Raw genomic sequence first — 27,233 nt, 5'->3', positions numbered from 1 at the left:
AGGTTTCCAGCAAGAAAGTGCACACATCGGGCAGCCCTGGTGGCTCAGTGGTTTAGCGCTGCCTTCAGCCCAGGGCGTGATCCTGGAGAACCTGGATCGAGTCTCCATGTCGGGCTCCCTGCATGGAGCCTGCTTCTCCCTCTGCCTGTGTCTCTGCCTCTCTCTCTCTCTCATGAATAAATTTAAAAAATCTTAAAAAAAAATGCACATATCAACTTAAGGTAGGAATTTTTAGAGCCCAAAGGAGTTTTTAAAGCCTTTTAAGCTTGTCTTTTGTAAAGACATTGGGGGGGGGGGGTGCACACACTGGTGGAAGCCCTGTCTTTGGAGCCTGTGGGAGCAGCTATGGGTCCAGAACCACAGCATTACCACAGCTCTGACTGCAGGAACCCTCTGTGAACTCAGATTTAGGTTTCTGCCCCTCTCCTGTTTCCTGGTTTTGTATATGAGGTCATGATCCACTTCTCCATTCTTGCCATTCTCCAAAAGAAGGAACCCAAGGAGTAGAAAAGAGTTGATGCATTACAAAAATAATGGATGTTAAGAAATATTGCCAATGCCAAAAACAGTCAAACTTCAGGTGAATTTTCTTGTTCACAGAATTTTCTTTTTTTTAATGATATAGTTTTTTTTTTAATTTTTTTTATTTATTTATGATAGTCACACAGAGAGAGAGAGAGAGGCAGAGACAGAAGCAGGCTCCATGCACCGGGAACCCGACGTGGGACTCGATCCCGGGTCTCCAGGATCACGCCCTGGGCCAAAGGCAGGCGCCAAACCGCTGCGCCACCCAGGGATCCCCTCACAGAATTTTTATTTGGACATGAGAACATTTGATTTTCTTTGCCTGAAGTGTATACTAGGTAGAGATCATCTTTATACGTTCCATCCCAAGTTGATGGATAGAAGTCATTGAGATAAATCTTCCTTCATGTGGCTCTTATTTTCTCTGTCTTCTCCAGATAATAGTCACATATTCAATTGGCAGATCACCTGAATTAGACAATTGGTCTTTATTTTAGATGGTGATTAGGCAAAGCAGCATAGGTTTATGTGGAATCATACATCACAGATCTCTGATATTCTGCAGAGGCCTAATAATCAACAAATAACAAACTCGTCTGCTTTGTGAAGCTTTTGGAAGTGGGACTGTAATTGGGTGTTTGAGGATAAAGATCTGTGTGAACAAGGGGAGGAATATGTTCAGGTGATCCTTAAGTTAAAATGAGTAGTACTACAGGTGTTATTTGTGGTCTGGTAGCCTGAGTTTTGTTCAGGTGTATATCCTTGTGTGGATTGTGAGAGGCAGTGTGGTATGATGTTGAAGAGGATGGGCCCTGGATATCCAATATTTGGTTTGAACCTTGGCCCTGCCACTTCCTAGCCGTATGAGCTTGGTGTATTCATACAGCATCCGTGTTCCACAGCACTCATACTTCATAGGGATATAACAAGGATAAAAATACAAAGCTCAGACAGCCCGGGTGGCTCAGCGGTTTACTGCCTGCCTTTGGCCCAAGGCCTAATCCTGGAGACCTAGGATTGAGTCCCATGTCGGGCTTCCTGCAGGGAGCCTGCTTCTCCCTCTGCCTGTGTCTCTGCCTCTCTCTATCCCTCTCTTTCTCTCAATCGGTGTCTCATGAATAAATAAATAAATAAAATATTTAAAAAAATAAAAAGCTCATGACAACAGAACTTGGAACATAGGAGTGCTCAATAAATATTAACTTGTGATTGTGGGCAGTTTTCCTTTAGGGTCCAATAGTAATGGAAATATGAAGGTAATTGATGGTTATTTGTAAGGTAAGAAAGTTATCCAGAGGCTCACCTGGTTAAAAACAAGAGTTCTTAATCATTAGTTCTTTGATTGCTCTTGTGAACTTCTACGAGTCCACAGATCATTTGAAACGGTATCCAGAAGTGTGTGTTTATTGATTATCAAAAGTGAATATGATCAAAAAAATCAGAAATATTGATTTGGAAACAAAATGGTAATAAGAGGTACAATCTTGTATAAAGTGTTCAAGATTACAAAAATGGTTTAGTAAATCCCACATACATGAGATAAAATAACATGCAGCCAGTGAAATTATGCTTATAAAGATTCTTCCTGGGGCACCTAGCTGGCTTAGTCAGTTAAGCATCCAACTCTTGGTTTCAATTCAACTCATGATCTCAGGGTCGTGGGATGGAGCTTCATGTCAGGCTCTACACTCACCAGGGAGTCAGCTTGAGATTCTCTCTCTCTCCCTCTTCCTTTGTCCCTCCCCACTACAGGCTCTCTCTCTCTCGCTCTCTCTGTTAAATAAATCAATCTTTAAAAGAAAATATTCTGGGAATCCCTGGGTGGCTCAGTGGTTTAGTGCCTGCCTTTGACCCAGGGTGTGATCCTGGAGTTCCGGGATCGAGTACCATATCAGGCTCCCTGCATAGAGCCTGCTTCTCCCTCTGCCTATGTGTCTCTGTCTCTCTCTCTCTCCTCTGTGTCTTTCATGAAAAAATAAAATCTTTAAAGAAAAAAAAAAGATTCTTCATAGGAAAATATGAAGTGCTTTATATGCTTTATATGAAATCTGTCATATAAAGCAATATTCATAGCTGTGAAAAGTATTATTCCAAAGCATTTTTTAAATTATTTAAGAATCTCATTTAACACTACAAGGTTATATAAGACATCTTAGAAGGTATGTATCCAAAATGTTATTTCAATTATATATGTGTGAAGAAGACATAGGTATGTACATTTATTGAGAATCTATTGTGTGCAGAACTTTGTCTGCTTTTTACATATTCAACCTACTAATTCCATTTACCCGAATTATGTTCATTCAAGAAAAATACTGGTAGTGAAACTTTTTCATTTATACTGATGATATTATTTAAGGATTGTCCAAGAAATGGTAGGTGAAATTTATTTCAATAACATTGTTTTTCCAATTCAGAGTTAGAATTCACAGTTTATAAGTGGAAAGATTCTCCCTAATTTTACTTCAAAATTATAATTTTACTTCAAAAATATTTTGGATAATATTGGTGCTATATTTTCAGGTAGGAATTATATCTCACCATTGCAAGAGAATCCAGTAACCTAAAGAATTAATGAATAAGAAAGATAAAATTACCCATAGTCTGTTGTTACCATGTCCTTCTCCTTCCCCACTCCCCACAGCATTAATCACCAATTATATTTTGATATAGATTTTTCCAGTTTTTATCTATAAGCATATATTTGTGGTCTTGATTCTGTAATATAAAATAACCTTATTTGATGATATAAAATGACAAAGGATTTCCAACTCTTAATTTATGAAAGAAATCCATGGGTTTCATTATGTCTCTGTGCATGTGAAGGCTCTTTATTTCTTGAAAAACCTTTCTCAATATTTTCACCTCGTAGGAGCATAGATTTGTCAGTTAAAATCAATTACCAGAAAATGTGGTTATCAGCTAACATAGCATTTTTAAATCATTTTTTAAGGGGTGCCTGGGTGGTATAGTTGGTTGGGTATTGGATTCTTAGTTTTGGCTTAGTTCGTGATCTCAGGATCATGGGATCCAGCCCTGCGTCAGGCTCTAATTTTTTTCCTCAACTGATGTTTAGATGCAGAATGAGACTAATAGGATGTTGATTTGGCAGTTGTCTGGAACACATTGTGCTAAATGTCAAGATAAAGCCTTCTTGGGGTCAAGAAGACTTTAGAGTACTCAGAGCTTTTTTTCTAAGCTCAAGAAGAGAATGTTTTTTTTTTTTTTAATTTATTTATGATAGTCACAGAGAGAGAGAGAGAGAGAGAGAGAGAGGCAGAGACACAGGCAGTGGGAGAAGCAGGCTCCATGCACCGGGAGCCCGATGTGGGATTCGATCCCGGGTCTCCAGGATCGCGCCCTGGGCCAAAGGCAGGCGCCAAACCGCTGCGCCACCCAGGGATCCCAGAGAATGTTTTAAAACTAAATGAAGTCTCTACTTTTTGGAGAATAGCTTCTTCTAACATATACATTTGTATACGTATAAATTTTTAAGTTAACATATGGCCACTGTTAAAATAATTATGAAATATATTTTAAAAAAACAACCAAGATTACACCTATTTAAAAAATCATGGTAGGGATCCCTGGGTGGCACAGCGGTTTGGCGCGTGCCTTTGGCCCAGGGCGCGATCCTGGAGACCCGGAATCGAATCCCACATCGGGCTCCCGGTGCATGAAGCCTGCTTCTCCCTCTGCCTGTGTCTCTGCCTCTCTCTCTCTCTCTCTCTGACTATCATAAATAAATAAAAATTTTTAAAAATCTGAAAAAAATCATGGTAACATAGGATTATATAATGTAACAAAATGTATAAATTACCAGACCTTTCAATCTATTGATATCCTATTCCCTGTCCCCCAGTGTCTATCTTTTTAATGATCTTATCATGTTGTGCAATTTTTTAAAAAAGATATTACTCATTCATTAATGAGAGACACACAGAGAGAGGCAGAGACATAGGCTGAGGGAGAAGCAGGCTCCCTGCAAGAAGCCCGATGTGGAACTCGATCCTGGACCACAGGATCACACCCTGAGCCAAAGGCAGATGTTCAACCACTGAGCCATCCAGGTGTCCCAGCTTCTATTTTTTTTTTAAGATTTTATTTATTTATTCATGAGAGACACAGAGAAGCAGAAATATAGGCAGAGGGAAAGGTAGGCCTGCTGCAGGTAGGCTGATGCAGGACTCCATCCTGGGACTCTGGGATCATGACCTGGCCAATGGCAGATGTTCAACCACTGAGCCACCCAGGGGCCAGCTGTGCTCCTATTTTTTTAATCTTTTTTTTTTTTTTAAGACTTTATTTATTCATGAGAGACACACACACAGAGAGGCAGAGACACAGGCAGAGGGAGAAGCAGGCTCCATGCAGGGAGCCCGACGTGGGACTCGATCCCAGGTCTCCAGGATCAGGCCCTGGGCTAAAGGCGGCACTAAACCGCTGAGCCACCCGGGCTGCCCTTACCTTATTTTTCTATTGATAGTATATCTGTAATATTTTCCATGTCCTTAAATATGTTTTCCTATTTAGCATTTAGTGGCCACTCTCTATTCTGTTGCCTGTATATTTAGTATTTAAGTAGTCAGCTTGGCTGGACTCAAAATACAGAACCTGGGCCTAGGCAATTCCTTGTGTTCATTTCCCACATATTGACCAACTTCAGTGGACCCTGTGGCCATTAAAGAACCTGTAGTTTATATGATGAGGCCTCTTTCAGCCTTGGAAGGTGGGAATTAAGGCAGGTGGATCCACTCATGGAAAGACTGAGCTTAAAAAAAAAAAAAAATACTAAGCAGTCCAATCTTAGGACTAGATCAGCCTTCCCAACATGGGAGCTTGTCTAGGAGAGCTCCTGCTCCTGTGTTTGGACCTAGCGTCAGTACCAGAAGTGACTTATTCTACACAACGACCTTTGTGTAGTCTGGTATCCTGGGACTTGGCAGAGACCATAGATCCATCTTCTACTTTTCCCTAAATTGTGTGTACAGTAGTGGGGGCTAATTTTAGAAGAAGGATGGGGGAACAAAAAGATTTTATTAAATTAAATCATATTAGGAACACTAACACTATTTTTTCTTTTCTCAGCTCTGGATTCTCTAGAATTTGAAATTTTTTTCAGTGGAAGAACACCAAGGAGCATTGATCCGGTCTTACATTTCTAAAACCATGACCTGTGTAAGTTGATTATTTTGATTATTCATGTCTTCCTGCGATATTATGATTTTAATCTATGTGGGTTTTTTGATTAATTAACCCAAAGCTGGGATCCCCGGGTGGCGCAGCGGTTTGGCGCCTGCCTTTGGCCCAGGGCGCGATCCTGGAGACCCGGGATCGAATCCCACGTCGGGCTCCCGGTGCATGGAGCCTGCTTCTCCCTCTGCCTGTGTCTCTGCCTCTCTCTCTCTCTCTCTATGTGACTATCATAAATAAATAAAATTTAATAAAAAAAAAAAAATTAACCCAAAGCTTCCTACTTAAGAGGGTCACATTCAGTTATCTGCTCTACAGTGTGTCCTAAAATAAAAAAAAAAAAAAGTGATACCAAATAGCTCAGTTTCCTTCTAATAGGTGTTTTGCTATCCAGTTTTTGTTTTTATTATCCAATTTACTCAATCCATTTCTATGCTTATTCTTCAATCAAAGGCTATGATGAAGCAGTAAAAGAATAAAGTCCCATAAACAAAATATTTGAGTTTCCTTTATAGGTCTCTGACTTGATGAATTAGAGGTGTTGGTCCCATTTAATTACCACAGGTAGACTTTAAAATTCTCCATAGACCTGAATTTTCTAAGCAGATGAGATGGATATTGGTATCAATTGGTCTCAGTCTTAGCATGTGATGGTATCTCTTCTTGAACATGTAGAATGCTTGGAAACATTTGGGTCATGCATCTTTTTAAGGAATTCTTGAGAGACAAATATATCTATTTTGTGATTGAATCTGATCTGTTGAATTTGGATGACATCTATTTAATTAAGGCTCATCCTTCAGCATACAGTTAAGAACAAGGAAAATATTGATTAACTGACAGAAGATGACAATGGATGAGAATATTATTCTAAGGAGGATAAATATGTTGATTTCTAGAATTGATGAAGACCTTTGAAATTTTGTCCAACCAAGTATATAAATGTCAGGGATGGATTAAGTCTGAGATATCTATAATAAAATGGATTGGGACACAGCCATAATTTATTTGTCAAAACAAAGAAAAATGCTTAAATGATATGTTCTGACAAAGGATGAATTCAATGCTTATAGAAATGTTAAACTGGGGGGCAGCCCCAGTGGCGCAGCAGTTTAGCTCCGCCTGCAGCCCAGGGCGTGATCCTGGAGACCTGGGATTGAGTCCCACATCCGGCTCCCTGCATGGTGCCTGCTTCTCCCTCTGCCTGTGTCTCTGCCTCTCCCTCTAGCTGTGTCTCTATGAATAAATAATAAATAAAATCTTAAAAAAAAAAGAAAAGAAAAGCCCTTTATTAAAAAAAAAAAAGAGAGAGAAAGAAAGAAATGTTAAACTGGGAAGCTTGGGTGGCTCTGGTTAAGTGTCTGCCTTCGGCTGCCTTTGGCTCAGGGCGTGATCCTGGAGTCCCAGGGTTGAGTCCCACATCAGGCTCCCTGCATGGAGCCTGCTTCTCCCTCTGCCTGTGTCTCTGTCTCTCTCTCCCTGTCTCTTGTGAATAAATAAAATCTTAAAAAAAAGAAAGAAAAAAATGTCAAACTTTTTTCAAAAGCTTTTATTTAATACAGAAATTTTTATGTTCAGTATGACAGGGAAATCCCATCTTTGTTTAAAGGGAAAGTAATTTAGAACCTCATTTTTTAAAAAGATTTATTTATTTATTTATTCATTCATTCATTCATTCATTCATTCATTCATGATAGACCCAGAGATTGAGAGAGAGGCAGAGACACAGAAGGAGGGAGAAGCGGGCTCCATGCCGGGAGCCCGATGTGGGACTCGATCCCGGGACTCCAGGATTGCGCCCTGGGCCAAAGGCAGGCGCCAAACCTCTGAGCCACCCAGGGATCCCCCTAATTTTTTTTTTTGAGAATTTATATCTCATGCAACTAGCTGACTATGTGATTGTGCATTATACTTTATTGACTAGGAAAAAAACTTTAATTTTATCCATTCCCTAGTAGGTCTGAGTTTTTGTTTTGTTTTGTTTTTTGTTTTTTAAGATTTTATTTAGTTATTCATGAGAGACAAAGAGAGAGAGAGAGAGAAAAGCAGAGAGAGAAGCAGGCTCCATGCAGGGAGCCTCACATGGGACTCGATCCTGGGTCTCCAGGATCATGCCCTGGGCTGAAGATGACGCTAAACCACTGAGCCACCTGGGCTGCCCCAGGTCTGAGTTTTGTGATAGCCCATAACTTACAAAGATTTGTCTGTAGCAATAGGATTCTGCAGGAATATGTAGACACTCAGCTTTGAGTTTCTAGTCCTCTTGTACTATATCACTCCTTTTTTTTTTAAAAGATTTTATTTATTTATTCATAAACACAGAGAGAGAGGGGCAGAGAACAGACAGAGGGAGAAGCAGGCTCCATGCAGGGAGCCCGACATGGGACTTGATCCCAGATCTCCAGGATCACACCCCAGGCTGCAGGCAGTGCCAAACCGCTGCGCCACCGGGACTGCCCTCACTCCTTTTCTTTAATTCAGTCCTGTAATCTCCTGTTTTTACTATCTTGAAAATGTTTTTTTCAATTTCATACTACATGGGTTTGCAGTTTCAGGAATTAGTGACATTCAGGGATGTGGCCATAGACTTCTCTCGGCAGGAGTGGGACTACCTGAACCCTATTCAGAGGGACTTATTCAGTACAAGTCCCTCTGAATGATGTTAGAGTGATGTTAGAGAACTATAGAAACTTGGTCTCACTGGGTAAGTTCATTTGCAATGAGAAATTTAGAATGTGCTTTGTTGTGTGTTAACCTTCAACACAGTGAATTTCAAGATGTAAGCTGAATTTTCTTTCTTTTGTTGTTCCCAGAGGAAGCCTTGAAAGCCTGTCAGTTTGTCACTGCCTCTGCCATTTACCATGGTCATTTTCTCTTTTAGTGATATGCACGTCTCCCTCTGGCTCTTCCTGTCTTTGCTTCTCCTTCTTACTTCCCAGGGGGCTAGACAAAAGTTCCTTCTATTTATTCTATATATAGCTATTGTCCAAGAAACCTGGTTTTCCATTGTGTTCAGGCTGAATATTGCTGTGGATTTGCTGTGTCCCTCTGATCCACCTGCCAAGCAATCGTTAGATGTAGATTTGTGATTGGCTGTGGCTCTATAACTTTCATATTGGTGGGCTGGATAAACAATATTCATTTAAAATGGAAGAGTACACATTTAACTTCCTGCAACTAATTTTATATGATTTATGGTTGAAAGTTACAATTCATGAGCTTGACATTTACAATTGAATGAATATTTTGTAAGTGAATCAGGATGCTTCTCATTTTCCTCTTAAGGAAATAGAATAATTATAACTGGTATTATGTCCCAATTATGACACTCTTCCTGGGAGGAGGTGGGGGGAGGGATGGATATATTATACAATATGTATATATAATATACATATAATATGAATATATGTATTCATACAAACTTAATCATAAAATAATCATGCAATAATAGTATTATCATACACACTTTACTTGCCAACATTGTGGAGCAGTGTGTTGAAATGGCTTCCTCAAAGTTACAAGGTTGATATTAGAGGAGAAAGATTTTGTGCACAGGCCCTTAGCTCCAGTGAATGTTCTCAAACATTGTTAACCTTTTCAATCACTTTGTTAAATATTCTCTTAAGAGAAAGAAACTCAAAAAAAAAAAAAAGAAAAAGAAAAAGAGAGAGAGAGAGAAAGAAACTCATCTATATGAGTTTAAATTAAAATAAAATTTGATCATACCTGCCTGATTCCTTAGATCATCTCATCCTTCTTTTATCTGAAGTGTGTATCAGTAACATTTAACTTTGATTTCATTACAAAGTTAAGCAAAACTAAAGATTTTGTGAGTTCTGTTTTTATTTCTATACCATGTGGCATTTTTTTTCTTGTAAGCAGGACATTCCATTTCTAAGCCAGCTGTGGTTGACTTATTGGAGCAAGGTAAAGCACCCTGGATGATTTTGAGGGAAGAAATACAAAGACAGTATACAGGTAAGGAAGGCAAGGAAGGCAAAGGGAAGCCATCAGGACTGGTAGCAGCCTATGTGGTAAGAGGGAGAGCACATCTCTATGTTGTTTGTAAGGCCCTCCAAGGCACCAAGACTTGAGGAGCATGGGCTTGTGACCTCGGGAGGAAATGAAGGTCTCAACAGGAGCTATAGGAGAAACTTCAACTTTACTCCATTTGCCCATCACCTATTTCTCTTATATTTCAAACCCCTTTCCAGTGACAGGGAATCTCATTTTTCATTAGCACAATATTTTACCTATATGTTGGATTCATCTGGCTCTCCAGTTCCCCTTTTGCATACACACATGTATATCAATGCAATGATAATAAAACTTATAAGTTCCTGCTCTCGTGGAATTTACATTGTACTAGAGTAAGGATAAACAGGAAAATACTTAATATTAGGCAATGGAATGAGCTTTGGTGGAAAGTAAGCAGAAATTGGGCCATTTTAGATAAGGTGGTTGCAGATGACTTTACTAAGGTGGTAACATTTCAGAGGAGACATGATATAAAAGAATATTCCAACCTAAATGAACAGCTAGGAAGGCTCAGGAGATGCCTGGGTGTGTGTGTGTGTGTGTGTGTGTGTGTGTGTGTGTAGACTGGAGGGAGGGGGCCAGAGAGAGCTTTGTGAGTTTGCAGAGGACCATCAGAGACCAGAATAGAAGGCCTAAGGGGTGAGTAATAAGTAATGAAGCTACACTGTTAGTTGGATTCAGATCATATGAGGTTTTATTAGATTTGAATTGCTATGAATAATAAATATTAGAATCCATTATATAATGTCTTTAAATTTTTAATTTTAAACCATTTTTTAAAAATGTTAGCCAAATATGGAGAACCACATTAAACAAATGTCTAGCTCAATGAGTTAAATGCAGTAAACATCCATGTCACTATATCCATGTCAGGAAATAAAACTTTTTTTTTTCTTAATTTCTTATATGAAATAATTTTAAGTCACAGAAAGATTGTAATAATGATACAAAAGATTCTTTTATACCTTTAAGCTGGCCTTTCCAAACGAGGAAAGTTTTTCTAGTCCACACTGAAGTTTTTCACTTGTCCACACCCCATCACTTAGCAAGGGGATACACCACTCCCCTTGCTAAGTGTAGCCACTCTTCCCACTCTTCTGATTTTAATGGAAATCAGTTCCTTCCCTTTTTTCTCCCTCCAATTTCTTTACATGCTTTTAAAATCTTCTTTAATCTTTAAGTTTCCTCTTTATCTTTTGTTCCTAGCCATTTATTTTCTGAAGGAACATCTTCCATTCTGTTATGCTGATGCCATTTTGAGATTTACTTAGACATGTTCTCTCACCTCTCTATATCCTCTAAATAAGTAGTGGGATCAAGAGGCATAATGAGATTTAGATTATATTATATATAACATATATTATATATACAGTATATATTTTGGCAAGACAGCTTCCTGGACAGTCTTGTATACATAATATGTTGACAGTATTGAATGCTGGCTCCCCATATATCAAACAGAACCGAACTTATTGCTTACTGTGCTAAAGGAAAACACTACCTCTAAAGAGCTTTGGTAGTGTCTCAGAGGAGGAAAGGGAAGGATGGATCTTACTTAACATTTGGAAGTTTGGTTTAATGACAGTCTTTCAATGTGATTAGGATTAGGTGTAGATAAAGATACAACAAGGGAAAATTCCATGGAAATTAGGTAAGAATTTTGAGGCTTACAGGATATCCGGTGATCCAACCCCTTAAGTGTCTTGCCTTCAGCTCAGGTCATTATCCCAGGGTCTTGAGATTAAGCCCCATGTCGGGCTCCCTGCTCAGCAGGGAGTCTGCTTCTCCCTCTCTCTCTCCCTCTGTCCCTCCCCATACTCGTGCTTTCTCTCTCTCTCTCTCTCTCTTCCCCCCCCAAATAAATAAAATCTTGGGGTGCCTGGGTGGTTCAGTCAGTTAAGCATCTGCCTTCAGCTCAAGTCATGATCCCAGAATCCTGGGATGGAGCCCCACATTGGGCTCCCTACTTGGCAAGGAGTCTGCTTCTCCCTCTCCCTCTGCTGCTCTCCCTTGCTTGTGTTTGCTCTCTCTCTCTCTCTCTCAAATAAATAAAAATATTTAAAGATTAGATAGATAGATAGATAGATAGATAGATAGATAGATAGAAGGAATCTTTTTTTTTTAAAAAGGGAAAAAAAGGATTTTGAGGCTCAGGATTCAAAGAATCCTAGAACACAAATTCTGTTGATGTTTTCATCAAAGCGTTGATGGATCTTTCAAGAACTTCTTGTAATGAACAATCAAGCCAATTGCCTGTATAAGAAACTCCAGGAAAGTAAAACTGCACTGTGAGAACAGTGGGATAGTTACAGTATGCTAATGTAGTAGACAGGAAGGTACATTGAATGACTGGTAGTTCCAGTTGCCTGTGTCTAGGCTGAGCTTCTCACAAGCACCCTGAAAAGTATGCCTAGAGAATCCTTACATCAGACCTAACCATCTGTGGAGCAGCCCACTTTTTAAGTCTGGGTAGTGTCTTAGAACTAAGACATGAAAGTGACTGCTGGACCCCACCCAAGGGCAAGGACTGGTTGCCAGGAGGACCAACCATATGATTGGACAGTTTCAGTCCTACCCTCAACCTCTCAGGAGGGGAGATGAGCTAGAGGTGGAATCGTCCAATGGCCAATGACTTAGTCAATCATGACTATGCAATAAAACCTCCAATAAAAACCCAGAAGAACTGGTTCTTTCAGGTTGGTAAATAAGTGTAGATACCGGGAGAGTGACACACCGGGAGAGGGCATGGAAGCTCTAGACACTTTCCCCATATCTTGCCCTATGTATTTTCATGTGGCTATTGATTCCTATCCTTTATCATATCCTTTAATAAATTAATAAACATAAGTACCCGTTTCCCTGAGTTCTATGAGCCACTCTAGCAAATTAAAAGAACCTAAGGAGGAGGTCATTGGACCCTCCAATTTGTAGCTGGTAAGAAGCACAGGTAACAGCCTGGGACTTGTGATTGGTGTCTGAGATGGGGGTGGGTGGAAAGCCATCTTGAGGGACTAGCCCTTAATCTGTAGAATCTGATGCTATTTCCAGGTAGATTGTGTCAGAATTGAGTTGAATTCTCAGACACCCTGCTGGTGTCAGAGAATTGCTTGGTGTTGGTGGGGGTGAGGGGATCCCCACCGCCGTGTTGGAATTGTGTCTGGGAAAGTAAAAGCGTTGGTGTTACTAAAACTATATATTGGCACCAGCTCTTATCTCATATGCTTCTACACATATGTTAACAGATACTTATATCTTAATGAGAGAAAATGTTAGTTGAAGGACGCATTGGGCTCAGTTTAGTTTTAGTGAGTTAAGCACAGGGCCATTCCAATATGCTTCTATGCATAAGTTTACAAACACCAACATTTTAATGAAGAGATTACTTGCAAAAGACCCACAACTACATATAAGTTAATATCCTTACAGCATTGTGAAAACCCTTGGGTGATGTCAGCAAAGGGTTAACAAAACACTTTCCCATTCTGCATGAGGATCTGGTCCTACATTAATTCTGCTTCCCTAAAAACAGATGAACTGGAATGTGTCAACTATGTTTATATGTCTCATTATTTATGGTAAAATCCACCCAGGTTGCTGAATTTCACCTGGCTAGACTGAAAGGACACCATATTCCGGGTTTCTCTAAAGACAGTATTACCAGAATGCACCCCCTCTCCCCCCCGTAGGGTTTTACCAGTTTGTGTTTCCACTAGCAGTGTATGAGAGTATCTCAAAGACAGTGAACATACCTATTGCTCAGATCATAAATAAATACTCTTGAATAAAAACTCAACAACCGAATGTATTATTATACTTTTCATTTTTTACAAATATGGTAGGTGAGAAATGGTATCCTGTTTCAATATGCATTTTCACTATGAATGAGTGAAAAATGTTTTAAAATGTTTAAGAGAAAAAAAAATAAAATGTTTAAGAGCCATTTCTCTCTATTCCATGAGTTATTGGGTTTGTGTCTCTCCCCCATCTTTCTATCTGGCATTTAATCCTTTGTCCCTCAAATTTTAAGAGTGTTTTTATATATTAGGAGTATTAGCCCTTTGTCTGAAGTGTATGTTGCAAATATGTTCTCCCAGTTTTTCAATTTTTTTTAATTTTGATTATGGCAGTTTATTTTTTAATATAGTCAAATTCATCAGTCTTATTATCTCTGAATTTCGTGTCTTGGTTAGAAGCTATCTCATAAATATACAGCTTTTCTTCTACCACTTGTACAATTTTATTTTTTACATTTAAAATCCCTAATCCGGGATCCCTGGGTGGCGCAGCGGTTTAGCGCCTGCCTTTGGCCCAGGGCGCGATCCTCGAGACCCGGGATCAAATCCCACATCGGGCTCCCGGTGCATGGAGCCTGCTTCTCCCTCTGCCTATGTCTCTGCCTCTCTCTCTCTCTCTCTCTCTCTCTCTGTGACTATCATAAGTAAATAAAAATGAAAAAAAAAGAACTTCTTTAAAAAAAAAATAAAAATAAAAAAAAATAAAATCCCTAATCCATTTGGAGTTCATTCTTGTGTATAAAATAAGGTATGGATCTAAAGAAATCTTTTTCCAGATGGCTACCCCAGTTGTCCCAATATCATTCATTTAAACATCCGTCTTTGCGCCCTTCATTTGAAATAACTCCTTCATCATATAATAAATTTCCATATATTCTGGGGTCTATTTCTGGGCTTTCTTTTCTGTTCTACTGTTTTATTTGTGTATCCATGCACCACTACCACCTTGCTTTTACTGTGGTTACGGTGTAGCACATTTTAATATTTGTTAGGGCTAGTCCCCGCCCCCCATTTAGGTTTTCAGTGTTTTCTGCCTGTTTTTGAATGTTTGTTTTTCCACGTGAACTCGATTATTAAGTTTTCTAACTCCATAAAAAGCTTGTTGGTATCTTATTTGAATTGCACTAAATTTACAAATTAAGAAGAATTGTGATCTTATAGATCCAATCCACTCTCTCTCAAATAAATAAATCTTTAAAAAATAAAGTGAACAAGTCAGTGTTTTTAATGTAATCACAAGTTTGTGTAACCATCACCAATATGTAATTCCATCACTCCAAAAAGAAATATGATAACCATTAGCAGTCACTCTCTATACCCTACTCTTAGCTTCTGCTAACCACTAATCTACTTTCTGTCTATAGATTTGAATGTCAGGAGTATTTATCTATATGGAATTATACAACACCTGGCCTTTTGCGAATGACTTCTTTGCTAGTGTTTTATATGTTTTCTCTTGATATTTATAAATTTTGGTCCATATTTTCAAGAGAAAACTTTCTAATTCTCTTATAATTTTTATGAAAAAATATTAATATCTAAACCTGTTAAGTTTTCATTCATTTTCTTTTTTCTTTTTCTTTTTTTTTTTTAAAGATTTTATTGGGCAGCCCGGGTGGCTCAGTGGTTTAGCACCACCTTCAGCCCAAGGGTGTGATCCTGGAGACTCAGGATCATGTCCCACGTCGGCTCCCTGCATGAAACCTGCTTCTCCCTCTGCCTGTGTCTCTGCTCTCTCTCTCTCTCTTTCTGTCTCTCATGAATAAATAAATAAAGTCTAAAAAATATTTAAAAAATAAAGATTTTATTTATTTATTCATGAGAGACAGAGAGTGGCAGAGACACAGGCAGAGGAAGAAGCAGGCTCCCCGCAGGGAGCCCATTGTGGGACTTGATTGCTGGACTCTGGGATCATGCCCTGAGCTGAGGGCACATGCTCAACTGCTGAGCCACCCAGGCGTCCCTTTATAAATTTTTTCTACTTCTTTAACTACATTAGATATAAATCGATGCAGACATTAAAATTTGGTTCAAAATAATTTCTATTTGGAAATTTAGAAAATACTGCCTTAGATTGACTGTTTTCTTTCTCCCAGTTTTTTGTTTTGAAAAATTATCAAGCCAAATGAGAATATTAAAAATATATATTTAGTTAATTACCCTTCACATAGATTTAACTTTGGTTATTAACATTTTATCTTTTCTCTCTGTATATGCACCTTTCTTCTTGGCTCACTTGATGGTAAGTAGTAGTTAATCACCTCTCAACCACTTCTGTTTGTCTCTCCTAAGAATAAAGACTTTCTTCTATATAGTCACACTATTATTATCATAGCAATTCAGCCTTAACCATCTAATATAGAATCCATTTTTAAGTTTTCGAACTTTTTCTAAAAAATACCATTTGTAAAATTTACTTCTAGAATCCATTCCAGATTCATACACTGCATTTAGGTGTTAGGCTTTTTATCTTACTGTTATTCTACCTTTTTTTTTCCCACTTCAAGTTTGATTATTTTATAGCATCTAGTTTAGTTTTCTTGTGGAATGTCTGTGTTCTAGGCTTCATGTTTTCTTCTTATAATTAGAATAAGGTTAAACATTTTTGCCCAGAATACTACAGAGGTAGTGTGTAATTATTATTTTTTTTAGTAAACTTTATTTTTTTTTAAAGATTTAGGGCAGCCCCGGTGGCGCAGCGGTTTAGCGCTGCCTGCAGCCCAGGGCGTGATCCTGGAGACCCTGGATCGAGTCCCACGTCAGGCTCTCTGTATGATGCCTGCTTCTCCCTCTGCCTGTGTCTCTGCCTCTCTCTCTCTCTCTCTCTCTCTCTCTCTGTCTCTATGAATAAATAAAATCTTTAAAAAATAAAGATTTATTTATTTATTCATGAGAAACACAGAGAGAGAGAGAGGCACAGGCACAGGCAGAGGGAGAAGCAGGCTCCATGCAGGGAGCCTGATGCGGGACTCAATCCTGGATCTCCAGGATCACACCCTGTGCTGAAGGCAGCGCTAAACCGCTGAGCCACCGGAGCTGCCCATAGTAAACTTTATTTTGTAATGATTACGGATTTACAGAAAATTACTAAGATAGTAGAGACTTACTGTATAGACCTCTCCTGATTTCTACTATCATTAAGATGCATTTGTCGAAACTAAGAAAATGACATTGGTATTAACTAAATTCTAGGCTCCATTTGTATATTTCACCAATTTTTCCATTAATGTCATCTTTCTGTTCCAGGATCCTTCCATTCAGGGTACCACATTGCATTAATTTGTCACATCTCCTGGTTTTTCCTGGTTTTTCAGTTTTTCGATCTTTTCTTGTTTTTCAGGGATTTGACTCTCTTGACAGACCCTACCAGGTATCCTTCAGAATATCCCTTAACCTGAGTCTGTTGTTTTTCTCATATGAGACTAGAGATAGGGATGTTTAGGAAGACTGCAAAGGAAGTGAGATGTCCTTTTCATCACATGATATGAGGGGTACATGATATCCATGGGAATTGACTGGTGATGTTAACTTTTCTCCACTTCAAAGTTACTATTTTTCCTTTTCCATATTCCACTCTTTAGAAGTAGCTCACTAAGGGTAGCTCACCCTGGAGGTAGGGGTGCAGGATTGGAAATTAAGCTTCTGTAAGGATAGGAAATCTATATATTTTATCTGGAATTCTGTATAAAAGATTTGTCTCTTTCCCCTTATTTCAGTGTGGACTCATTTATTTTACACTTTGAGTTCTAATTAAATGTTACGTTCTTCCTTTTGTTTTGGACATTGATGGCTCTTTTAGTTTGGTTCCTATGACCATTAATATCTCCATCCTTTTGGGGGTTTTTGAGGATTTCTTTCCTGATACTATTTTCACATTCATTTTGTTTTTTCCCTTTCCCTGGTCCTAGAATTGGCCATCTCTCTTAAGATCCCTGGTTCATTTTATTGAAAAGTAGTATTTAGGGGCACCTGGGTGGCTCAGTCGGTAAAGCATCTGCCTTTGGCTCCAGTTGTGATCTGGGGCCCTAGGATCCTGCCCCACATCAGGTTCCCTGCTTAGTGGGGAGTCTGCTTCTCCCTCTCTCTCTGCTGCTCCCCTTGCTTGTGCTCTCTCTCTGTCAAATAAATAAATAAAAACTTTTTTTAAAAAAAGGAAAATCGTATCTAGAAACCAAGATCGGGATGCTAGGTGTACTCGTTGCTGCTGGTATGCCAATGCTTCTCTATATGACCTGACTAAGCAATAATGTATGCATATTCACCCATGCCATATAGCTGTGTTTTATTATCTATCTGTCTATGTCTACATTAAGCTAAACATGAGTTCATATGATGAACTCCAATTCCCATCTAGTATTTCACAATGCATTATAGCCTTCTTGTCTTGTTTATCTGTTACTTTTGTCTCTAACAGTGAGAAAACTGGCTACCACCATCCATTATCCATCCCTGTAAGAAACAAATTTACTAACTTGGTAGTGCTTATGTGCAGTTCCTTTTGGCTTTACTTTTCAGTCAAAACGTGGTGGTTTTTTTTGTTGTTGTTGTTGTTTAAGATTTTATTTATTTATTCATGAGAGACACAGAGACAGAGACACAGGCAGAGAGAGAAAGAAGCAGGCCCCATGCAGGAAGCCTGACATGGGACTCGATCCCGGGTCTCCAGGATCACGCCCTGGGCCGAAGGTGGCGCTAAACTGCTGAGCCACCCAGGCTGCCCCAAAACATTGTTTTTTAATGTTTGTAATTATTATATCACGGGACACAGTTCATGTAGTGTATTGATCAACTATAAGCACTTCTTAAACTCCCAATATATGTTGATAATTGGTTGTTTTTGTAATATTGATTTCTAGCATAACTTGCGATCAGTCAACATAATCTGTATGATTTTGATCCTTTGAAATATGTCAAGACTTGCTTAGTAGCCCAGTTTATGGCCTGTTTTTATAAGTAATCTGTCTGTGACTGAAAAGGAACTGAACTCTGCAATATTTGGCTTATAGCCATGAAGTTCTAGATCTTTATTTATTAAATGTTCCACTCAATCTTTGGATTGTGTCGATATTTGGTTTATTTCATGCTGTGTTAATAGTTGAACACAAAATTAATAATCCTTATTAAGCAGTCCTCCATATACATTATAAAAAATTAGAAAATAGAGACAAAATTTTTTTCAAAACATTAAAATACCTTATTCCTACCACTGTAACACCTTAGTGGATATAATACACACATGCATATATATGCTTTTCTTTTTACCAAAGGGACACCATATTCTTACTGTTTTGTGACCTGATTTCTTCTTCTTTTTTTTTTAAGATTTATTTACTTATTCATGAGAGACACAGACTGAGAGAGAGAGGCAAAGACACAGGTAGAGGGAGGAACAGGCTCCCCAGAGGGAGCCCGATGCAGGACCCAATCCCAGATTCCAGAACCATGTCCTGAGCCGAAGGCAGGCGCCCAACCGCTGAACCACCCAGGTGTCCCTGACCTGATTTCTTTATCAGTGATTTTTCTATTTTATATTTCTATTATATTCTTTTATCTTATTGTATCTTCAATACCCAAATTCTACTCATATTACCTCATTTGGCCCAATTTCATTTGTTCAAATCAGCATCCTAATGCAAGACTGTGCATTCTATCTGTTTATCATACACTGAAATCCCTCTTAATTTAACACATTCTGTTTATTTATGATACTAACACTTTGAAGAGACAAGGCCACTTATATTGCAAAATTTGTCATCTTTTGAACTCGTCTCAATACTGTCCATGATACAATTTGTTTATTCTCTACCCTTCATATTTTTGTAGGTTGGAAATTATTTTCTGTCCTGAGGGATTCACGTTAAATATTTGTGACTGAAGTACATCACATAGGTGATTATGTGTATTCTATCAACAGACACAACATGTATTGAATTGTACTATTAGTTTTGGAATGTTAAAACTCTATTAAAAAGTTTGATTCCTCCATTATCTTTTATTTGCTTAATATATTTATATATATATAAATTATAATATAAAATTATGTTAATATTTAACATAATAAATTAAAATTATTATATATACATAATCCAACAATCATTTTTTTCCTGCCTTTTTTTCCCCCCACACTATTGGGCAAACACAGCTTAATACTCAGAAACATGTATTTTTTTTTAACAAAGCTATAAATCTTTTAAATTTTCCTTACTTGTTTGGCCTAAGATTTGTGAGAATTATCTTGTTTCTTCCCTGCCCCATTCTTGGAATTAATTCTTTCAGAATTCTCTGATCAGGGATGCCTGGGAGGCTCTGTGGTTTACTGCCTGCCTTTAACCTAGGGTGTGTACCTGGAGTCCCGGGATCTAGTCCCACATTGGGCTCCCTGCATGGAGCCTGCTTCTCCCTCTGCCTATGTCTCTGCCTCTCTCTCTCTCCCTCTCTCTCTCTCACTCACTGTGTCTCTTATGAATAAATAAATAAAATCTTAAAAAAAAAGAATTCTCATCATAATAGTAGATATTTAAAGATAGTAATGTAAATGATCAGGGTGCTTATTGCTACTTGCTTTTTGGTCATTTTTTTCTATTTCATGAAAATAAACCTATTTCAGATTTTTGTCTTTTGTAGGATTGTTTCTTTCTTTCTTTTTCTTTTTTTTTTAAGATTTTATTTATTCATTCATGAGAGACAGAGAAAGAGAGAGAGGCAGAGACACAGGCAGAGGGAGAAGCAAGCTCCATGCAGGGAGCCCGATGTGGGACTCGATCCCTGAACTCCAGGATCACACCCTGGGCCAAAGGCAGGCACTAAAACTGCTGAGCCACCCAGGTGTCCCTGGAGGATTGTTTCTGATCAATATGCTCCTATGGTTGTCTTTCACTTTTATAATATCTTGTTTGTTTATTCCCACCCCCTACCCCCGCCTTTATTGATTAGTTTAGCGAATGTACCATCATACATTGATTTTTTTTTCCAAGAGATACTTTTTTGGTTTTTTGTTTGTTTTCTTAGACTAAGGGGGGAGGTCCTGAGGGAGTGGGTGAGAGAATCTTTTTTTTTTTTTTTTAAGATTTTATTTATTTACCAGAGACAGAGAGAGAGAGAGGTAGAGGGAGAAGCAGGCTCCATGCAGGGAGCCTGACGTGGGACTCGATCCCAGGTCTCCAGGATCATGGCTGAAGGTGGCGCTAAACCGCTAAGCCACCGGGGCTGCCCGGTTGAGAGAATCTTAAGCAGGCTCCACGCCCAGCTCCAAGCCCAACACAGGACTTGATCTTACAACCCTGAGATCATGACCTGAGCTGAAATCAAGAGTTGGATGCTCACCAACTGAGCCACCAGGTACCCCGAAGAGATATCTTTTTGAATTTATGTGTTGATTTTCTTTCTAAACTCATTACATTCTGGGTTTTTTATCTTTATACTTTGTTTTCCTTTGGCTTACTTTGATGTTTTTTCTAAATGTTTTCATAAATTGTTTATTTGTGTTGAGGTGACAACTTTTCTCTGGACATTGTGGTTGGATATTGTACCTTCCAAAATATAGTATTTTCATTTTTTGTTTGGTTATATTTCTCTAGTTTCATTGTGTATTTCCTTAGTATAATAAAAATATTGACTCTGTTTTTGTTTTTGTTTTTGTTTTTTCTTTGGACTGCTGACAGCTTTCAAGCCCCACTTCTCTGCCTCACTTTTGGGCAAGCAGATTAAAACAAAACAAAACAAAACAAAACAAAACAAAAAACAACCCTGAGAGCTCCCTACTTTGGTGCCTTTGGGAAGCTCAAACCATGCAAACCCCACGTCCAGGAACCCTCAGCCCTGCACCATACCCTAACTCTCATAAAAAACCTTATTAAGTCATTCTCTTCCAAATCTTTAAGTCCTTTCAAACCTATTTGATAACCACTCTGCTTTCTCTAGGAAGTCTCATTATATAAGTAATAAATCTTTTCACACCTTCCTGATGTATATGTGTCATCTTTAGTCTTGATATGCAAGTCATAGTTTGTATGGGTATCCATCCTACCTCTGCCAGTTGTCCACTACATTTATTGACTTAGCATTTAATTAATAGAGAGCCTTCAGTTTTTCAGATGGAGTGCTTTTTGTTTTCTGATGCTGCTACTAGGTTTGGTGTTATTTTTTGAGGTCACAGAATATATCATTTCATGTGTTATACACATCCCACAATTGAGTCACATACTGTTTGCCCTTGACTCATGCCCCACTCATTCTACACTTACACTCCTGAGTCTTTTCCTGAATCTGGATTGCTTTTTTCCAGCTTATATCTGATATTCCATTTTAACAGTCCTAGGCCCTCTGGTATCTCAAAACTTTCCTCCACATTATAATTTCTTGATTCTCTCTAGCATCTCCAAATGGAAGGAATTTCTTATTTCATTTGAGTACGTATCTGTGAATTGTCTGAAAAGGCATCAAAATACTGGGAAGTACAAGGATGGCTGGCCATGAAAATAAAGAAAAGGAAGAGAGGATGTGAAAAATTATATGAACCAACACAGATTTAGCATACTTAGAATGGAGGAGGAATAACAGAACTCAATTGAAGATAAGTAAAAACAATTAATTACTTAGCACCTCTGATATATCAGAACCTTGTAATTCAGTGATGAAAAAGGAAAGATTGTGTCTGCTCTTGAGGAAGTTTAGAGAAATGTAAATAGAATAACGAGGAAACTAATTATATCATAATTGGAAACAAAAGGATGGTGGAAGGAATGAAGTACTAGAACATAAAAAGAGACACATGGACATACTTACATAGAGTTGGCAGGTGCAGCCTTTCTAAGCATAGGACGTTTATCCCAAGACTAAAGAATGAGAAGGATCAGCTTACAAAGTGCCCAGGTCCAAGGAGTCTTGTCAGATGAAACAGTCTATGGAAAGCATCAAGTCCTAGAGAAGGTTGTACCATATCCTAAGTGCTGAAAAGAGATATGAAAGGAGATAGGTGCAAAAGGGTCAGTGTTTGGACATGATGTCATATAAAAGGAGTCCTGGGGTCCTTGGAAAGGGGTTTGGATCATATTTCAAGAATAAAGAGAAACACTAGAGAAACTTAGGATAAATTCTTAACCTTTGATTTGCATTTAAATCTGTGGTAGATTCAAAATAAAGATGTCAAGGTTTTTTTTCCTCTCTCTTTTTTTAAGATTATTTATTTATTTATTCATAAGAGACACACACAGAGAGAGAGAGAGAGAGAGAGAGAGGCAGAGACACAGGCAGAGGGAGAAGCAGGCTCCATGCAGGGAGCCCAACCTGGTACTTGATCCTGGGTCTTCAGGATCACTCCCGGGCCGAAGGTGGTGCTAAACCATTGAGTTACCTGGGCTGCCCCTTTTTTCCTCTTAATCAAATTTGGTTGGTCTGGGACAGAACCAGGATATCAGATTTATAACAAGCTTGCCAAAGATTCTGGGCCACACCTACATTTCAGTAACTTCACTATCCTACGTAATGTTACATCCCTGAACTGTTGGCCTTTCAAAAATTTCATAACCATATTTTACAATTCAATAAGCCCTTCATTTGTTATGAGAGTTATTAGTTCATATTTCTTTCATAGAAGTTCCATATCCTCTAGCATAAGAAATATAAGTATTTTTTGTTTTCTTCTTTTGTTTCAGATTTGGATTTACATTGTGAGGTAATGAGCTATGTAGAAATGCCCACTTATGAAAAAGATATATCTTCCATACAATATCAGAGCACATATAACAGAGAGAAACTCTATGAACATAAGAAATGTCAGAAGAAATTTAGTAGTGGCTCTCCGTTTACTCTACATCACAGGTTTCATATTGGTAGAAGACTCTATGAATGCAAAGAATGTGGGAAAAATTTTTGTAATGGCTATCAACTTGTCCTACATCAGAGAGTTCATATTGGTGAGAAACCCTATGAATGTACAGAATGCGGGAAGAACTTTAAAAGTGGTTATCAACTTACTGTACATCAGAGATTTCATACTGGTGAGAAAACCTATGAATGTAGGATATGTGGGAAGGCCTTTATTTATGTTTCACATATTGTTCAGCATGAGCGAATCCACACTAGTGGGAGGCCTTATGAACGTCAGGAATGTGGGAAGGCCTTTAGTCAAGGTAGATACCTTAGAATTCATCAAAGAATTCATACTGGTGAGAAACCCTATAAATGTCAAGAACGTGGGAAGGCTTTTAGGAAGCGCTCAAACTTTGTTAAACATGGGCAAATCCATACTGATGAGAAACCTTATGTATGTGAGAAATGTGGGAAGGCCTTTAAAAGAAGTTACCAACTTAGTGTACATCAGAGTATACATACTGGTAAAAAAAAACTATATGAATGTAAAGAATGTGGAAAGGGCTATACCACTGCCTCACACTTTACATCAGAAAATTCATAAAAGTGGGAAACCATATGAATGTAAAGAATGTAAGAAAATCTTTACCTTGTATAGAAATCTTACTTGACATCAATGTATTCACACTGGTGAGGAACTTTTTGAATGTAGGCAGTGTGGGAAGGTTTATACTACTGGCTCAAAACTTTTTCAACATCAGAAAACTCACACTGGTGAGAAGCCCTATGAATGTCACGAATGTGGGAAGACCTTTAGCTTATATGGATACCTTCACCAGCATCAGAAAATTCATACTGGTGTGAAACACTTTGAATGTAAGGAGTGTAAAAAAACCCTTCACTTTGTATAGAAATCTTATTCGACATCAGAGTATTCATTCTGGTAGGAAACTTTTTGGATGTACGGAATGTTAGAAGACCTATAGTATTGGCTCAAACTTTGTTCAGCATCAGAAAATTCATACTGGTGGGAAGCCCTATGACTGTAGGGAATGTGGGAAGGCCTTTAGTCGGGCTTCAAACCTTGTTCAACATGAGAGAATTCATACTGAATGAATGGTTTACAAAAACCCTACATGTGTAAGAAGTGTGGGAAAGCCTTCAGATATGGTTCAACTCTTAAAGCACATCAGGGAATGCATACAGATACGAAACTCTAAGAACATAAGGAATGTGACAGTGCCATTAGGCATGACCCAGACTTTTTTCACATCAGGCAGTTCACAGTGGTGAGAAATTATTGAATGTTAGTCTTCATAGGTATCTTTTCACCAGCTGAGAGAATTCATAATGTAGTTTATATTACTTCATAAAGATTTCAGTGTTAGTCTTGTTTTAATGGAATGTTTGACTAAACAATAGCGAATTAAACCCCGAATAGCCAGAGCAATCTTGAAAATGAATAAAGCTGGAAGTATTATGATCCTAGATTTCAAGATATAATACAAAGCTGTAGTAATCAGTATGGAACTGGCATAAAAATAGGCACCTAGACCAATGGAATAGAATAGAGAGCCCAGAAATAAACCCACAACTATATGGTTAATTAATATTCAACAGAGGAGGCAAAAATACGCAACGGGAAAAAGTCTCTTCAACAAATGTTGGGAAAACTGGACCACCTTCTTACACCGTACACTAAAAATAAACTCAAAATGGAGTAAAGACCTAAATGTGAGACCCATACCATAAAAATCCAAGGAGAGAGCACAGGCAGTAATTTCTCCGACATCACCTGTAGCAACACTTTTCTAGATAGGTCCCCTGAGGGAAAAGAAACAAGCAAAAATAAACTACTGGGACTACATCATGATAAAAAAAAAAAAAAAAAGCTTCTGCACAGCAAAGGAAACATTCAACAAAACTAAAGGGCAACCTACAGAATTGGAGAATATATTTGCAAATGACATATCCAATAAAGGAATAGTATCCAAAAGGTAGAAAAAACTTCTACAACTCAACATACACACACAGGGGAATCCCTGGGTGGCTCAGCGGTTTAGCGCCTGCCTTTGGCCCAGGGCGCGAACCTAGAGTCCCGGGATCGAGTCCCACGTTGGGCTCCCGGCATGGAGCCTTCTTCTCCCTCCTCCTGTGTCTCTGCCTCTCTCTCTCTCTCTCTGTCTATCATGAATAAATAAATAAATCTTTAAAAAAATAAAAAACCATACACACAAAAAAATTCAATTTAAAAATGGGCAGAGGACCTGAACAAGCATTTCTCCAAAAAGACATAAGATGACCAGCAGACAGAAAAAGATGCTCAGCATCACTCATCATAAGGGAAATACAAATCAAAACCATGAGATATCACCTCACACCTGTCAGAATGGCTAAAATCAACAACACAAGAAACAATGTTGGCAAGGATGTGGAGAAAGACTCTGCACTGTTGGTGGGAATGCAAACTGGTGCAGCCACTGAAGAAAACAGTATGGAGGTTCCTGAGAAAATTAAAAGTAGAATTATCACAGGATTAAGTAATTCCACTCATGGATATTTACCCAAAGAATACAAAAACACTAATTTGAAAAGATGTATGCATCCCTGTATTTATTTTAGCATTATTACAAGAGCCAAATTATGGAAGTAGCCCAAGTGTTCATCAATAAGTGAATGGATAAAGGAGATGTGATATGAAGGAATATTATATGTAATATTCATATATATATACCTACATATATTTATATGTGTATATGAACTTGTATATATGAATGTATATATTCATATGCATATATAAATATTACTCAGCCAAAAAAAAGAAATCTTGCCATTTGCAACAACACGGATAGATCTAGAGGATATAATGCTGAGTGAAATAAGTCAGAGAAAGACGAATACCATATGATCTCACTAATACCTGGAATTTAAGAAACAAAACAAATAAAGAAAAAATAGACAAAAGAACAGACTCTTCTCTATAGAGAACACTGATGGTTACCATTCTGGGAGTTGGGGGTTGGTGAAATAGGTGAAGGGGATTAAGAGAACACTTATGATGAGCACTGAGTAATGTATTGTTGAATCACTACATTGTGCACCTGAAGCTAATATAACACTGTCGACTATACTGGAATTAAAATTTTTTAAAAAATAAAATAATGACAAATTAAGAAAAAAAATGGGAATCTTAATTTTTCATGCCTGCAACATTCATAGAATTTTCAATTAAATTTGTTAATTTACTGAACAGCTAAAAGCCTTCCATAATAATCAATGGTTGTGTTACAGATTACCCCAAATTTTAATTAATGGCTCATCACCAACAACAGCTCTCACAGTTTCTGTGGGTCAGAAATTCAAGAGTGACTTGGCTGAGGGCTTCTGGATTTTTTTTTTTTTAAGATTTTATTTTTTCATTCATGAGAGACACAAGAAAGGGGCAGAGGCATAGGCAGAGAGAAGCAGGCTCCTCCCAGGGAGCCTGATGTGGGATTTGTTCCTGGATCCTGGAATCACGCCCTGAGCCAAAGGCAGATGCTCAACTGCTGAGCCACCCAAGCATCCCCAGATTGGATTTTTCATGAGATTTCAGCCCTAGAAGGAAGGCTTGACCAGGGCTGAAGGATCTGGTCCAAGTGGCTCAATCATATTGACTGCTGGCACAGAGAGAGAATGTGTGAGAAGAAAGCCCTCCTCCTCCACAGTGGACCTGATTTACATGAGGAAATCCCGGACTTACAGTTGATGCTGTAAATGGGTGAGGCTTCTGGCACTTCTTTTTTTTTTTTTTTTTTTTTAAGATTTTATTTATTTATTCATAGACACAGAGAGAGAGAGGCAGACACAGGCAGAGGGAGAAGCAGGCTCCAT

At 38.3% G+C, this 27,233-nt stretch overlaps 1 protein-coding gene across 1 annotated transcript in view; it reads left to right on the top strand.

Annotated features, from left to right (window-relative positions):
* The window catches only part of ZNF573 (zinc finger protein 573), a 47,601-nt gene extending 20,471 nt beyond the window's left edge, over positions 1 to 27,130 (top strand). Inside the window, 5 exon segments of the mRNA XM_072833941.1 lie at positions 5,614 to 5,703; positions 9,601 to 9,696; positions 23,204 to 23,945; positions 23,947 to 24,256; positions 24,258 to 27,130. Coding sequence (XP_072690042.1) covers positions 9,660 to 9,696; positions 23,204 to 23,945; positions 23,947 to 24,256; positions 24,258 to 24,476 — 1,308 coding nt within the window. The 5' untranslated portion in view covers positions 5,614 to 5,703; positions 9,601 to 9,659 and the 3' untranslated portion in view covers positions 24,477 to 27,130.
* The last annotated feature ends 103 nt before the right edge of the window (positions 27,131 to 27,233 follow it).

Source organism: Canis lupus, chromosome 1, assembly GCF_048164855.1.
Source record: "Canis lupus baileyi chromosome 1, mCanLup2.hap1, whole genome shotgun sequence".
Lineage (NCBI taxonomy): Eukaryota > Metazoa > Chordata > Mammalia > Carnivora > Canidae > Canis > Canis lupus.
This window is presented reverse-complemented; position numbering and strand designations above follow the sequence as displayed.